This window comes from Chanodichthys erythropterus, chromosome 18 (genome assembly GCF_024489055.1).
Source record: "Chanodichthys erythropterus isolate Z2021 chromosome 18, ASM2448905v1, whole genome shotgun sequence".
In the NCBI taxonomy this organism is placed as follows: Eukaryota; Metazoa; Chordata; class Actinopteri; order Cypriniformes; family Xenocyprididae; genus Chanodichthys; species Chanodichthys erythropterus.
This window is the reverse complement of record NC_090238.1, coordinates 34,964,986-34,982,201: the sequence shown is the minus strand read 5'-3', so window position 1 is coordinate 34,982,201 and position 17,216 is coordinate 34,964,986. Positions and strand designations below refer to the sequence as shown.

Genomic DNA, 17,216 nt, shown 5'->3' with positions numbered 1-17,216 from the left:
TAAATCTGTGTTCATAAGACTTTTGGGTATTGGAGGTTGTAGACTAGAGTTTTTGCTTCAAAATTATGTAAAAATTATGCTGCTTACTCCTTCATATAAAACAATATATTGATTTAGTTTTTGTAAGACACTTTTTGCCAAGAAACACCGTATGCGAGGAGGCGTGAATCACCACTGAAAATGGGCCATTCTCACCTGAGAAGACAAAAGAATTGGATAGTAATGAGCTGAAATGACTTGCATATTAATGAGACATTTCAGTCAGGTAGGCTGTGAAAAAAAACCTTCTGTGATGTCTCAAGCATCTCATACAGAAAAATATTATTACAATATAAAGTAATGGTTTTATATTATACTTTAAAATATAATGTATTTCTGTGATGCAAAGAGTCTGAATATAGACTTTTAGTTTAAAAGCATGCACATTTGGAGAAATATTGGATTCTCATATGCTTATGTCAATTTTCCATACAGAGGAGTTATTTTTATTTAATATTCACTGTCATTACTATGAGCGCTGGTGTTTTCAATTCATCCTTGAAGTCGGAGGGCGCTCTGTGCATTTTAGTCCACAAATTCATCTAAAAGAAGAAGAGGCTATTCCATGAATGGAGTTTCCAATACATACTGCAGCAGGAAGGCGCTAAAGAAACAAAAACTCATCTAAAATTAATCTATAGAAGAAAAGAAAACAGGAACTAACTGTATGTCTTCTAGAGATCGCTAACCATTGCTTTAACATCCAAATAAACACTTTTCAAGACAATAAATACACGATTGAGACGATGAATGCATGCATTGCCTCAGAATTTGCGTCTGAATAGCGCTCCCTCTGTGGGCGTGGCCGCATTAGCGGATAATGAGCTGAATCACGGATTTCTGACATGGCTCTCTTTTCATACAGATTACATAAACACAGAAGGTTTGTTTTCGATTTGACTTACATGATTTAAAACCTGACATCTTAACGTTTTTTTAGACATAAGTGTAATTTTTTTGTCATTAGTATTCACTAAGTTACAGTTCATTTTCTGAGAACTATCAGATTGGAATTCGTTCAGAGGGAGAGGAGAGATCACGCATCATGTTAGTTTTCTTTATTTTACAAAAAGCACAACATTCTATTTTTACTCTGAGTGTATATAAATGAAAGAAGATATTCCGCAGATTAAAATGGAGTATAACTCTTAATTGTATGGGCAACATTGAGTATTTTGAGTCTCTTTCACACTGATAAGAAAAAAACCACGGTGGTATCGCCGGCGATACCGTCAGACCTCAGAGTGTTAAGTACGGAAGCTTGTTTCCGCCATGGAATAAAACAATTTAAAACAAAATTATAACTTTTTCATCTCACAATTTTGACTTTTACATAGATATGTACTCGCAATTGTGAGTTATAAAGTCATAATTGTGGGATATAAAGTCAGAACTGCAAGACATAAACTCGCAATTCTGACTTTATTCTCGAAGTTGACTTGTTTTCTCGCAATTCTGATTTCTTTCCTCGGAATTGCGAGACAAAGTCCAATTCTGAGGGAAAAAAAAGACTAACCTTTTCTAAGAATTGCAGGTTTATATCTCACAATTCTGAGAAAAAAAGTCTGAATTATTAGATTAAAAAGTTCCAATTACCATTTTTATTTTTTATTCAGTAGTGGAAACAAGCTTCCATAGTTAAGAATTTACATAAACAATGTCATACATCTGAAATCAGACTGGATTCATTCCGACTGACGAAAATGCATGCATATAAACATGCCTACTGAAGACTGGAGTAATGGCTACTGAGAATTCAGCTTTGCCATCACAGGAATAAAACTGCATTTTAAAATACTGCAAATATTTAAAAGGTTATTTTAAAATGGAATAATATTTCACAATATTACTGTTTTACTGTAGTTTTGATCAAATAAAAAGACTTAAGAGAATTAAAAAAAACCCATGCAAAAATAGTAATATTAAAATCATAATTTGCACCCTTAAATGGTTTAAGCCTGTACTGATCTGTGTCATATGGAGGTCAGAGACTATTTTTCATTCATTCACCTGTCACATGCACACACGCACTAGAGACAATAGGTATCACCTCCATAACCACGCTCTAAAACCTCCATACAAAAACCTGTGACCACAAATAAATACTTGTTTGCTTTGTACGTCCTGTGTGTCCATATAAACCCACACCACGCACAACCTTTTTGTTGACAAGGACATGAGATGATACGGAGATGAATTCCGGTGCCTTTTTCCGACCGCTGTTTGTTTATTTTGCCCTTCCAGTTCAGGAAGAAATGTAAAACACACAAACACAGCTCACTCGGACAGCCTTGCACTCTGCACCAAGAGGTCGAGCAGAAAACGCAAACAAGTGGAGCAGCTGAGGCTGACGAGTGAGGTGATTCCAGTGAGTAGTTCACAGCAGAGCCAGGTCTCTCTCTCTCGGCACACATGGCGCCTCGCTGCCTCATGCTCTCAGGGCCCAGCGAGGCGGAGCCAGCATCACAGAGAGCAAAATATTTCATCTGTGAGTCACAGCACCCGCACGCTGCTGACTCCTCCGACACTGGAGAACTGAAGTTTACACACCACAAGCTCTGTTGCGTTATATCAAGGGTCAAAGAGCACTAGAAACTTTCTACAGGATTTCTATAAATTCAGGAGAAAATAAGAGTGGTACTCGCCAGTGCAAAACTTAAAGAGTGGGAAGGGAGGGGAAAGGGAAAAAGGAAGGGGCCAAGCAAGGAAGGAAGGGCCAAGCAAGGAAGGAAGGAAGGAAGGAAGGAAGGAAGGAAGGAAGGAAGGAAGAAAGAAAGAAAGAAAGAAAGAAAGAAAGAAAGAAAGAAAGAAAGAAAGAAAGAAAGAAAGAAAGAAAGAAAGAAAGAAAGAAAGAAAGAAAGAAAGAAAGAAAGAAAGAAAGAAAGAAAGAAAGAAAGAAAGAAAGAAAGAAAGAAAGAAAGAAAGAAAGAAAGAAAGAAAGAAAGAAAGAAAGAAAGAAAGAAAGAAAGAAAGAAAGAAAGAAAGAAAGAAAGAAAGAAAGAAAGAAAGAAAGAAAGAAAGAAAGAAAGGAAGGAAGGAAGGAAGAAAGAAAGAAAGAAAGAAAGAAAGAAAGAAAGAAAGAAAGAAAGAAAGAAAGAAAGAAAGAAAGAAAGAAAGAAAGAAAGAAAGAAAGAAAGAAAGAAAGAAAGAAAGAAAGAAAGAAAGAAAGAAAGAAAGAAAGAAAGGAAGGAAGGAAGGAAGGAATGAAGGAAAGAAAGAAAGAAAGAAAGAAAGAAAGAAAGAAAGAAAGAAAGAAAGAAAGAAAGAAAGAAAGAAAGAAAGAAAGAAAGAAAGAAAGAAAGAAAGAAAGAAAGAAAGAAAGAAAGGGAGGGAGGGAGGGAGGGAGGAAGGAAGGGAAAGGAAGTAAGGGAGGAAGGAAGGGAAAGGAAGGAAGGGAAAGGAAGTAAGGAAGGAAGGAAGGAAGGAAGGAAGGAAGGAAGGAAGGAAGAAAGAAAGAAAGAAAGAAAGAAAGAAAGAAAGAAAGAAAGAAAGAAAGAAAGAAAGAAAGAAAGAAAGAAAGAAAGAAAGAAAGGGAGGGAGGGAGGAAGGAAGGGAAAGGAAGTAAGGGGGAAAGGAAGGAAGGAAGGAAGGAAGGAAGGAAGGAAGGAAGGAAGAAAGAAAGAAAGAAAGAAAGAAAGAAAGAAAGAAAGAAAGAAAGAAAGAAAGAAAGAAAGAAAGAAAGAAAGAAAGAAAGAAAGAAAGAAAGAAAGAAAGAAAGAAAGAAAGAAAGAAAGAAAGAAAGAAAAGAAAGAAAGAAAAAGGAAAGGAAGGAAGGAGGAAAGGAAAGAAAGGAAAGGAAAGAAGGAGGAAATAAAGGAGGAAGGGAGGAAGGAAGGAAAGGAAGGAGGGAATGAAGGAATGAAGGGAAGAAAGGAGGAAAGAAGGAAAGGAAGGAAGGACAGAAGGACAGAAGGAAGGAAGGAAGGAAAGGAAAGGAAAGGAAAGGAAAGGAAAGGAAAGGAAAGGAAAGGAAAGGAAAGGAAAGAGAAGGAAAGGAAGGAAATGGAATGAAAATTAAAATTAATGAAAGGAAAGGAAAGGAAAGGAAAGGAAAGGAAAGGAAAGGAAAGGAAAGGAAAGGAAAGGAAAGGAAAGGAAAGGAAAGGAAAGGAAGGAAATGGAATGAAAATTAAAATTAATGAAGGGAAGGGAAGGGAAGGGAAGGGAAGGGAAGGGAAGGGAAGGGAAGGGAAGGGAAGGACCACAAGTAGGTGATGCTTGGAAGCAGAACTAAAAATGCACAATGGGCCGAGTCGCTGCCTCTAGATTTCATGAAGGCACACAAGACCATCTCCAGACGGCACTGAACTTCCTCTTCTCGTTGGTGTGGCTTTTCCCTCATTCTCCCTCCACTTGGCAACTCTTCTTTTTCCTTACGCTCGTCCACTCATTCTTTAACTCCCTTTGCCTTTTCCAAAGGCAGAGACAGGATGTAGCCCACACCCATGCGGTGAACGACCATTCCTGCCATGCATTTTTCACATATTGCAAATGTCTGAAGGTCCACAGAGAGGCTGCTGGCATTGAGGAGAGGTCCATAATACACACACACACACACACACATATTATATATATAAAGACAGAGAGAGAGAAAGAGAGAGAAAGAGAAAGTTCCTCTTCACTGCGCCTGTGTGGTCCACATGAACAAGTAGTCTTCACGGTCACAGAATCAGACTTGTGTGATGCGGACCAAAGACGAAATCTCTTTTATACGCATAAGCACCGTGTCTAACCCCTGTACTTACAAACCCCTCAGATACCCTTCTGCTGATAAATCTCTACAGCAGCCATTTTGGAAGAAGGTTCTGCTCACAGCAGGAACAGATTCTCTTTTAAAAGACTCACAACTACAGTTCATTTACTGGAGGAGGGTGTTTTAAGGGCTGTCAATCATCTGAACATTACATAATTGACAAGACAATTATCTTGCAGCTTTTTGCCTGAACCTCTAACAAGATTTAAAGAATTAGTTCATTCCCAAATGAGAATTCTCTCATCATTTACTCACCCTTATGTCTATCCAAACATACAACTTCCACAAACGGAGATCTTTTGAAGAATGTCTAGGCTGCTCTTTTCCATTCAATGTAAGTAAATGTGAACCAGGGATGTACACCTGCTTACGCTTGCAGTGTGAAACAGGCGTAAGACTAAACATGTTGAGCTATATAACAACAATTAGCTTTCGGTCTATAAATATATTAAAACAATTGTTCCCTTGCCTATTAAAACGTGTAATATATTAAAGCGTCTTTGGTGTTTCCATGGTTTCTACAAAATTAAACCGGAAACCGAGGGTAACGCGGGTATGACGCAATTGACAGGCGACTCCTCACACGTCCCGAAGCCTTGGTTAAAATTGCAATTCTCTCACGATTTACAAACAGTTGAAAACATTTGGGATATTGTAAGTACTCAAGTGAACAAAATATATAACACTGGCCTAGTGGTTTTTGGATATTTTACTGCAAAAATATTGCATATTGCACCTTTAAATTAAAAGTTGTTATTTTTTAAAATGCCTAATAAATTCCTAATAAAGTACATTGTACTTATTTTTTTATGTAAGTACATAGTAGTTAAGGCCACTTAATATAAAGTGGGACCTAATATTTAAAAAAAAAAAAAAATCTGTTTCATAGAGACCTCAGTACCTGTATTAGTGACATTGGTCTTCATTCATAAAAATATGCCATTAAACAAATATTTAAAATATACTGTCTTTAAGTTGTTTCTACATTATCTGTAACTGAGAAATCATTACAATATAAAATATTTAAAATCCCAATGTTTTTAATCACGATTATTTATTTTTAGTAGTAATAATATAACATTTAAATTTGTGTGAATGGTGAATCATTTTTAATATAAGGTGTCTGAAACTGAATACTGAAAACAGGAGCATTCTAGAGCAAATTTTTTCTAATATTAGAAAGGATCATGTGAGAAACAGACTTTATTCCAGCTCTGTATGATAACAGACACCAGGCGGATGTCTCCGAAAACAAATTTCAGGTTTGGTGAGCTGATTGTGGGTGGCCATTGTGGACTGCAAACAAACTGGAAGACAGCTGGCGAGGAACCATTAGGTACACTCCCAATTCAAAGCCTCCAGAAAGTAAGCAGCAGAATTATTCCACCTAATAAGGCACTAAAATATACTTAATTTTGGCCGAAATCACATTTGATGTTACAAGATTCCATTTCAGTTTGGATGCATCCTTAAAAGGTAGCTTTCTATGTAGGTAGTAGACAGCAAGGCACAAAAAAAAAAATTGAGCAAAGTATTCTTTTAAATAGTTCAATGTTAATTACTGTATATTTTAAACCAAAAAAAGACAAAAACATCCATCTAACATTTTGAAAAATAGATTCACAGGGTACAAATAACAATAAAAACTCAAGGAACCATTAACTAAGTGCTTTCCAAAGTCAAATCTGTTTTTATGAACAGTCAGCTCAAAGCATTATGGGTAAAGCAGTCTCTCACAGCTACTCACGTGCATGCTTATCCGCGAGGGTGATGAGCGTTGTGGAGATGTCTCTGCGTCGGTAGAAACACACCACTTTGGCCTCCACGTTCCCATTCGCCGTCTGCAAACGGAAACAAGAGTTGTCACAGCAACAGCCTCTAGACCAATCAGCTGCTGGGGAAGCCTCAATATGCAAATTGAGGACCAAATCATAACCATGACCTAAACACCTCTGCACTTCCTGGGTGATCTGAGAGGGTCTAGCGATGGAGAGAAGATGAGGAGGGCAGAAGGGGGTGTAGTGTGACTTGAAAGTGTGAACACAGTAACAACTTTTGCTTTGAGATTTGTCAGTTATTTAGGTGTGGGTTTTGCCAAGCGCACACTGCAAAATTGAAGCTTTTCACCCTGCATATATTTAAAGGAATCGTTCATTCATAATTTAAAATTCTGTCAACATTTGCTCGCCATGTTGTTAACAAACCCGTATGACTTCCTTTGAAAGTGAAAGTAAATGAGGACTGGGGCTGTCAAGCTTTGAAAAAAAGACAAAAAGCACCTTAAAAGTGGCCAATATGACTCGTGAACTATATTCTAACTCTTCCAATAGCTTTGTAAGACGCACATTTTTACATCCACCGTTAACCTCTGTGACCGGACTGAGTCAGTGCGTTAAATGAGCAAACTGAATCAGTTTGATTAGTGAATGAATCATTCAGACCAAGGGCTAGGATTAAACCTATGATTCAGATTTAAAGGGATAGTTCACTCAAAAATGAAAATTATCCTATGATTTATTCACCCTCAAGCCATCCTAGATGTATATGACTATCTTCTTTCAGACAAACACAATCAGAGATATATTTAAAAATATCCTGACTTTCCAAAGATTTATAATGGTAGTGAATGGTAGTGTTTTGAAGCCCAAAATAAATGCAACCATCATTATAAAAAATAATCCATACGGCTCCAGGGGGTTAAAGGTGCCATCGAATGTTTTTATACAAGATTTAATATAAGTCTAAGGTGTCCCCTGAATGTGTCTGTCAAGTTTCAGCTCAAAATACCCCATAGATTTTTTTTCATTATTTCTTTTAACTGCCTATTTTGGGGCATAATTAGAAATGCGCCGATTCAGGCTGCGGCCCCTTTAAATAAATAGTTTAAAAATAACACTAAAAATATCATGTCATCATGGATCATGTCAGTTATAATTGCTCCATCTGCCTTTTTTCGCAATTGTCCTTGCTTGCTTACCTAGTCTGGTGATTCAGCTGTGCACAGATCCAGACGTTAATACTGGCTGCCCTTGTCTAATGCCTTGAACATGGGCTGGCATATGCAAATATTGGGGGCGTTCATATTAATGATCCCGACTGTTACGTAACAGTCTGTGCTATGTTGAGATTCGCCTGTTCTTCAGAGGTCTTTTAAACAAATGAGATTTACATAAGGAGGAGCAAGCAATGGAGTTTGAGACTCACTGTATGTCATTTCCATGTACTGAACTCTTGTTATTTGACTATGCCAAGATAAATTCAATTTTTAATTCTAGGGCACCTTTTATAAAGGCCTTCTGAAGTGAAGCGACGGGTTTTTGTAAGAAAAATATCCATATTTAAAACTTCATAAAGTAAAGCAGATGGCCGTACACATTGATTTGCGGTGGAGGAGTGAACTCTGACCCGACGCATGACGCAATGATGAACATGAAAGTACAGAGGATAGAGCGAGACAAAAAACCAGTCACAAACTAGAAGTCTGAAACGAGAATTTTTAAAGAGAAATGTCGGAGGATTTCAATATAAGAGAAGAGGAGCTCGAGTGTGTTGCCCAGCCCTATTTGTTTGAACCGCGAGAGGCGTCTAAGCTTACATTACTTCTACATTATACGTCATTCATTCATGTACGGTCGTCTGCCGGAAGCTAGATACTTTAGATTATAACGTTTTAAATATGTATATTTTTGTTACAAAAACCCATCGCTTCACTTCAGAAGGCCTTTATTAACCCCCTATGGATTACTTTTATGATGGATGGATGCACTTTTTTGGGCTTCAGAATCTTGACCCCCATTCATTACCATTATAAATCTTGGAAGAGCCAGGATATTTTTTAATATCTCTCCGATTGTGTTTGTCTGAAAGAAGATAGTCATATACACCTAGGATGACTTGAGCTTAAAGAAATTATGGGATAATTTTAATTTTTTGTGAACTATCCCTTTTAAATGTACTGGATTGTTTAAAAAGATTCAACTTTAAAAAACGATGTGTTCATGAATCAGAAATTGCTACTTTTCTCATAAAAGCAAAGAACAGCTTTTGTTATGCTTCTCACATAAATCTCATATCATATGGCTTCTGGTGTTACTATTTATATACTATTATATTATTTATTCATATGAATTAGCTTTTATTTTTATAAGTGCTAACATAATTTTATAATCGTACTAATTAATTGCATTTTCCTGTAATTAATAGAGATTAATAAAAAAAAAATTGCATTAATTAGCATTTTAATATATTTTTAAATTGTAATTATATCACATTTACCACCAAATTAACATAGAAACAACAAAGACAGCAGCTTATATTTTAAATATTTGTTCAATGGCATCTTTTTATGAAAGAAGTCATCACTGATATTACTACTGCTACTGATGTCTCTATTTTTCTCAATTTTAACCATTAATTATAGGCATTCAGCATTACAGTATAATTGAAAGCTATAATTTTTTAACATTAATTAGGCTTTAAATAAAATAACTTAATTTAAATGAACATAAAACAATCTTCACATAAACCCATTATAATAAATGCCGCATTTGCTTATGCCCTTCAATATATCGGGGCTCATTTTGTTCTAACGGCCCAGTCAGACCAGTTCAGATGTTTACTTGCCTTGTCAAAATGCACAAAAAGTTATTGTTTTCCTTGTTTTTGACCCATGTAACCTTGCAAACAATGCTTTAAGATTTTAGGTAGGTCTAACAGGTAGGATATACAAAAATTAAATAAAGTTATCAAACACTTCACAGTCTTCACTGCATAAATAATAAATTAAATAGAGATGAATCCTTATTAAAGCTTCAAATGTTATTCAGTCAAGAGCAGTGAGTGATTTTCTCTTTTTCTTTTGTTCTTTGATTAACATTAATGGCAGACATCAGCGCAGCAGGTTTAATAGGTTGCTGTCACTTTAAGACCAGACGTGCATCCTATTTTCTCACAACTTTTTAAATTTTTTAAGACTTAATTTAACCCGTTTAACTGTGCTTGCAAGGATACTCGACAAAATGGTCAATTTGCCACAATTTTTTGTGTTTTTGTCTGTTCAAGCGCTGTCTGAAGCAGCTTTCTGTGTGTACAAGTCGTGTTTCTGTTCACAGATGCGTGCACCAGCATTTGCTTGAATAAGAGAGTGATCATAAGCTAACCAAAGGATGATGAGGGGAAACAAAAGGTGAGTTAATTGTGTTAAAGATTTTTTTTTTTTTGAGCATTAAACTGAAAAAATAAATGCAGCGTCTTGGCTACAAATCCTACAATCTTTTTGTTACAGACTTAAAGCATTAAAGAGTGATAAGCTTCAGTCTCATAGAGTTCGAATGGCTTTTAGCAACACACACACATTCGTTTGTCACTCACCTTGTTGAGTTCCTCTATTCGCCTGATCAGCAGTGGGTTACTGGAGGAGTTTTCGAAGTAAACGTAATCTGTGAGGAGGGAAAGAAACAACAGTTAGTGTTCACACACCTACAGTCTGTCAGCGACAGGCAGCATCTCCTGTCACGCTCCCACACCTGCTGAGGCTTACCGGACTGTTTCAGAGACTAAACAGAGCATTCTCCGCCGGGCTACATGACAGGAGCGCTGCTGCGATTTGGCGGGTTCCCCAACATCGGCACTTGAAAACAGATGCGTTGACACTGTGAAAAGCTATGGCGTTTGTAACTCAACCTCATAGATAACCTTCAGTGTCCACTTTTGACTGCTACCAAATGACATACCAGTCTCAGGACTGTCATGGCCAAAACAGGCCATTAAACACAAACAAGTTAGACACGACACTCATTCGATCTTAATCGCGATTAATCATTTGCAAAATAAAAGTCTATGTTACGTAATATATGTGTGTGTTCTGTGTATAATAATTATGTATATATAAATACATGCACATACATGTATATATTTAAGAAAAAAATTATATTTATATATAGAATATTTATATTTATAATATGTAATATAAAATATATATAAATATGTATATTTATACATGTAAATATTTTTTAAATTTATACATGTACGTGCATGTATTTATATATACATAATTATTATACACAGAACACACACATATATTACGTAACAGACTTTTATTTTGCAAATGATTAATCGCGATTAATCGTTGTGCAGCCCTATTCCCAACCATATTCCTGGAAAACACAGCACATTTTTCTCCTTTGTCTGACACACCAATTTCAGGTCTCGACTAATGAGCTGATGATCTGAATCAGGTGTGTTTGATCAAGGAGACATGGAAAACATGCAGTGTCATGTGGTGGTTGGCTCCAGGAACATGGTTGGGAAACCCTGGTATACATAAATTAATTCAAAACACTCAACTTGAATATAGCTCTTCTACGATCACCATGTTTTTAATTTGTCAATTAAAACAAAATCAAACTCAAACTCACCCTCATGTTGTTCCAAACTTTCATCTTCGAAATTAAGACAACTCAATGAAACCTGAGAGATTTTTGTCCCTCCATTGACAGTCTACGCAACTACCATTTTGACGCTTCAAAAAGTTAAGATAATAAAACTAATCCATAGGAATTGAGCAGTTTAGTCCAAATTTTCTGAAGAAACTCGATCACTTTATATGATGAACAGATTGAATTTATTCTTTTATACACTTATAAAAACATTCCTTAACGCACACTGAAATCTCTCCGATTTCATTTAAAATATCTTCATTTGTGTTTTGAAGATGAACAAAAGTCTTACTGGCTTGGAACGACATGAGGGTGAGTAATTAATGATTTTTTTTAATTTTGGGGAAAACTAACCTTTAAGACCAACAAAATCATGTGATGCAACAGACATGCAGAAAATATTAAACTAAATATAAAACAGGAAATTATGTCACATGCATGTGGACACTCATGACTGTGTGAAGGTCATAAACTCTTAAAATAGCAGATCATTTGACCTTTTAATACAAAGCAAGGTTAGTTCAGGTCATGTGGTGTGACTTTCAAAAAACAACGATATGTATTTATTAGGGGTGTGATGAGACAGCTCTAGAGACAAGATTTTTGCACAGTATTTTTAAGAAATCATCAATGACAAAATACATGACTCGAAAAATAGTCTGCAGGTGCATTTGAAATGCTATAACTAATCATCTTGTAATGAATGTCATTTCAGTTCTACTCTCTGAGTATGAATTATCATATGCAGTAAAAGACAACAATACTCAAGCACTGTAAAAGGTTTTGCCACAAACTCAACTGACTGGCTTCTCTCCTGGATGATTTCACGAGTCTCTTTACTGTACATGAATAATGAGCTTCCAGAACTTCTGATTGAGGCTGTGTGACCTCCTAATTGAACTTTCCACAAATTGAACATAGAAAAAAAAAAAACAGTCTAAAAAACTGAAATAAATAACACCTTTTTTTCTTTAGTCTTAAGTGCAAACAATAAGTGCAACCATAATCAAAGCACTCTCTCAATATTCAAAGTGCAAATAGAGACCAGAGACTAAGAGGTGGTTACAACCACACAGCCCAGCCTAAGATAGTTTGATATTAGGAGACAGGCTATTGTATGTAGCCTAATTTGTGCACATCAGGGAGCTTGCGTTTTCGAATTCACATTCTATGCTAATTTCACCCTCATGCTCCATCATGGTGATATCACGAGACCGCTTTTACTCAACGAGAAATCTCGTCACATTTTTATATGGCGAGATCTCGTGGCATGAAATCTTGTCACACCCCTATTATTTTTATAATTTTTTACCTAATAAGACTAATTAAAAAATAAAATTATAAATATTTTAAAACTTGAAAATAATTAAAGGTGCCATCGAACGTTTTTTTTTACAAGATGTAATATAAGTCTTACAAGGTGTCATTTTTTTAATTAATTTTTTTAACTGCCTATTTTGGGGCATAATTAGAAATGCGCCGATTCAGGCTGCGGCCCCTTTAATTGCTCACGCTCTCCGCCCCCTCCCGAGCTCTCGACTCTATCACTGCATAAACAAAGTTCGTACAGCTAATATAACCCTCAAAATGGATCTTTACAAAGTGTTCGTCATGCATACTGCATGCATACATCAGATTATCTGAGTATTGTATTTATTTGGATGTTTACATTTGATTCTGAATGAGTTTGATAGTGCTCTGTGGCTAACGGCTAATGCTACACTGTTGGAGAGATTTATAAAGATTGAAGTTGTGTTTATGAATTATACAGACTGCAAGTGTTTAAAAATGAAAATAGCGACGGCTCTTGTCTCCGTGAATACAACGATGGTAACTTTAACTACATTTAACAGTACATTAGCAACATGCTAACGAAACATTTATAAAGACAATTAACAAATATCACTAAAAATATCATGTTATCATGGATCATGTCAGTTATTATTGCTCCATCTGCCATTTCTCGCTATTGTTCTTGCTTGCTTACCTAGTCTTATGATTCAGCTGTGCACAGATCCAGACGTTAATACTGGCTGCCCTTGTCTAATGACTTGAACATGAGCTGGCATATGCAAATATTGGGGTCATACATATTAATGATCCCAACTGTTACGTAACAGTCGGTGTTATGTTGAGATTCACCTGTTCTTTGGAGGTCTTTTAAACAAATGAGATTTATATAAGAAGGAGGAAACAATGGAGTTTGAGACTCACTGTATGTTTCCATGTACTGAACTCTTGTTATTCAACTATGCCAAGGCAAATTCAATTTTTAATTCTAGGGCACCTTTAAGATGTGCATACACATGTATCCATGGCATAAAGATCATTTGTTATTACTTTCTACTTGTGTAATATGACATTTTTAGAGCCATAAAATTGAAACTTTTTTCTTAAAAATGGTACAGCATTTATGAAATATGAAATGCTACATGAAAACATCATTTCTAAGAACTTGACATATGCGTTTTAAAACTAGAATTTTAAAAATGTCTTTCATCATAGCCATACTTTTATGTCATCGACCCTCCTACCGATTCTCTCAGTCTTTCTTGTGTCAATTCTCCTTTCCTGCTGTATTTGTGTGTGTTTGTGTTCTGTGCGTGTGCTGTTGGCCTTGCTCCAGGGCGTGTGGGCTCTGTGCAAGCTTACGGCTCTGTGGGACGTCCCCCGCAGGCCTTAGGCTTGGTGGGGTGCCTGGTCTTAACCCTGTGCGCGCCAGGACCTCTGGCAGATTACACCCCGTGTACGGCAGACGGCATACACACACACAGACACACACAGACACACACGCTACAACAGTAATCCCATGGTTTGGGGGGGTGGGGGAACCAGAACACCAAGTCTGGCAAAAACACGTTTGCAAACTCAGTGTTTGATAACACAACCATGTGAGACTACAGTTCCTGTTTCATAGAGAAGCTTGTTTACTAATGTACCAAAATGGATGATTTTACTGAGAATTTAAAAGAAAGAAAAAAAAAAAAATCAAGTGGGAGTGAGGACTAAAATTCAGGACTGAAGGCTGAGAATGACAAACTTTGATTGTGAAAAAATGCAATTTTCACAAACAATTACTAAAAATGGCGAGAACCTTCCAATAATCTTTTATTTACAGCTTCAAATTTTTTTTTTTTTTTTTTTTTTAGTATACATCACCCTCCCACCACCCTTTTTAAAATTTTTGCCACTTTTTAATGAGAAGAGTGAAGAGATTGCATGATAGGCATAAGTCTGATAGGAACTAGCAATGTCCACATGAGCAGCGTTTATATGTCAGATCACTTTATCACTTCACCATAGCTCTGATAATGGCATCTTTAATCGAAGTAGTCTAAAAGTATCACGTTTTTTACAAATTTGAGATGTTCTATATGAAGATACTACATTAAACATGCAACATAATACGACTTCAAGGTGATAAAATCAGCTAATCAATACAACCCAATTAGACCTATAATGCCCCTTTCACAAGATGAAATACAAGTCTCTGGTGTCCCCTTAATGTGTCTGTGAAGTTTATCTGTGATAAAATGAATCAGGTGTGTTTAACCATGTTGATAAAATAAGAAATTGTCATCTTTTGATTATTTACTGTTTGTCTGACCTGACGAAGACCTTTTTGGTAGAAACTATGTCTTTTAAATAAATTGAGAACAGCAGTGGCAGTGTGCCGATTTTTGTTTGTTGACATTTATGTGAAGTTTCAGCTCAAAATACGCCACAGATAATTATAACTTTTCAAATTTGCCTCTATTTGTGTGTGAGCAAAAACACGCCATTTTTGTGTGTCCCTTTAAATGCAAATGAGCCAAACCAACCTGAGAAGAAACTCGTTGTCGTCCTTAAAAAGTGATTTCTGTATAAGAAAATATCTCCCTTTGCACTGAACTTTGAGCGTCGTAACTTTGCAGATGCTGTTTATGCTCAAACAACAACATTACACACTAACTAAAGTTAAAAATCATACTCAAGGACCCCTTTAATGTTGTTTTATATGGAGCAGGATTTTAGACCAATGACATTTTATGTTGGGTGTTTCTGTCCAGCTCATTGCCAAAGAAAATGTCACCAAACAACCGGCACGCAACCACTCGTCGTGTCATGGCTGATTAGGATGAAACTTAGATGTCAATGTAACAGATAGCTTTTTATCACTTGTTGTCACTTTATACAGTCAGGCCTGGAGAGCGCACAGTGCTGGCCCTTCATATGTCCTGTTTAAATAAGTTCTGTCTATGGCACCATTGGCTGTAAAGAGACAGGAAGTGGCTTTGGTTCTCGATGACCTAATGTTGTCTTGGAAAAACTGGGAGGTTCCTGTATGCTCCCGTTTGTTGTTTTTTTCATCCACCAAGAAGTGAATGCTGGCTGGTCTGTAGCACTTTACTCAGACTTTCAGACGGATAGTTTACTACAACTGACAATAAACGAACACAAAATCCAGAACGCCAGAGATGTAGATCTATGTACTTTTAAAGCACACAAACAAATCTGACTTTTAACATTTCAAAACAGATTTGTAGCTCTTGCAGTTCTCTCTCAAAAGGGGATCATCATATTTGGGGTCCTTGGACTTAAAATGGGGACGGGTATGCACTCTTGCAGAACGGCAAAGCTTAATAGAGCAAAACTGAGAGGTCTCATTTTTTAAAGATGCTAAAAAACCAGCAAGTTATGAATAATGAAAATGACCGAATAGTACAATGTGCTGTTAATCTTATGAATGTCGTTTGCTGCCTAAAGGGTACAGCTTAAGTCTGTAATGGAGGTGTTGGGATCTCGAGAACTTTGTAACCTGAAAAAATATTGATTGTGGACCAAAAGGGGTTGTGAACCGTTGACATACACAGTGTGCGTAAGACTAGAGCCGCACCTCTTTGCTGCTTATTTAATGAGTACAAGTTCTACCAGAGGCCTCCCGGGCCGGAGCAAAACCTGACATGGAGTTGGAGCCTCACGTAGAACCAGGAGGAGAACCTACAGCGGAGAGCATACAGAAGACCTGGAGGCATCAGTGCTGTCTCTCACAGCTTCTGACAAGCCTCCTGCCATCTCCGCCTGCCTGTGCCCACAGCGAATGCTGTGCCCCCATCCCTCCACCAATCAGCAAGCGACACAGCCTGTGACATCACAGTGCAGTCAAATTTCCTGTGATCCAATCCGTGCATGTTGCCGAGCCTTACTGAGACTGAGGGTGAAAGAAAGACAGACAGAAAGAGAGTGAGGGAGAGAGTTAAGTGCAGGGAATCTAACCAGGGCAGAGGAAGTTGCGTGAAGAGAGACAGACAAAGACCGAGAAATATAACAGACAAGCCAATATTTAAAAAAAAAAAAAAAAGCTGTGGGGTTTTGGGGTCACGGTTCAGTACGATTTCGATACAAATGGTTACACTTTAGTGTAGGGTCCAATTCTCACTATTAACTAACTTCTGCCTCAAATCACTAATTACTGCTTATTAGTTAGTAAGGTTGTTAAGTTTAGGTACTGGGTAGGATTAGGTGATGTAAAATATGGTCATGCAGAATAAGGCATTAATATGTGCTTTATAAGTACTAATAAACAGCCAATATCCGGGTAATATGCATACTAACAAGCAAGTGAGATTGGACCCTAAAATTAAAGTGTTACCAGACAAAAGAACAAATCCACAATGCTAGGTTTCATTTATTTTGAACAGACAGTAGTGCAAATCACAGTTTGTTCCATCTAATGGTGTTTAATCCCCTAGTTAGTACAGTACACCCTCCTTTAGTGTATTAAGCCGTAAACAGAATGCACTCTTGCATAGGTTATATTTTTTGCAGGGCTGATAAAAAACAAAAAAGGTATTTGGTCACATTCAGCTTCAAAACTGAAAAGCATCTTGTGTTATAAAAGTATTGAAAAATAAAACTTGTGCATTACAATTTGCTCCACTTAATCTATATTTAAACATTCAAAGCTTAAGCCCAACCTTCCTACACTTAATTTCCCGCGTTCCGCT

General features: G+C 36.7%; 1 protein-coding gene across 3 annotated transcripts in view; it reads right to left on the bottom strand.

The window, feature by feature from the left end:
• Positions 1–17,216, bottom strand: part of mta1 (metastasis associated 1) — a 59,645-nt gene that overhangs the window by 30,645 nt on the left and 11,784 nt on the right. For 2 of the 3 annotated variants that reach the window (XM_067366839.1, XM_067366838.1), the window contains exons 2-3: positions 10,163–10,230; positions 6,540–6,633 (exon numbers count right to left, since the gene is read on the bottom strand). In XM_067366839.1, the coding sequence (XP_067222940.1) occupies positions 6,540–6,633; positions 10,163–10,230 (162 nt within the window). Of the gene's footprint in view, positions 1–6,539; positions 6,634–10,162; positions 10,231–10,331; positions 10,364–17,216 lie in introns of those variants that run through there. The other variant, XM_067366840.1, reaches the window with a different exon arrangement.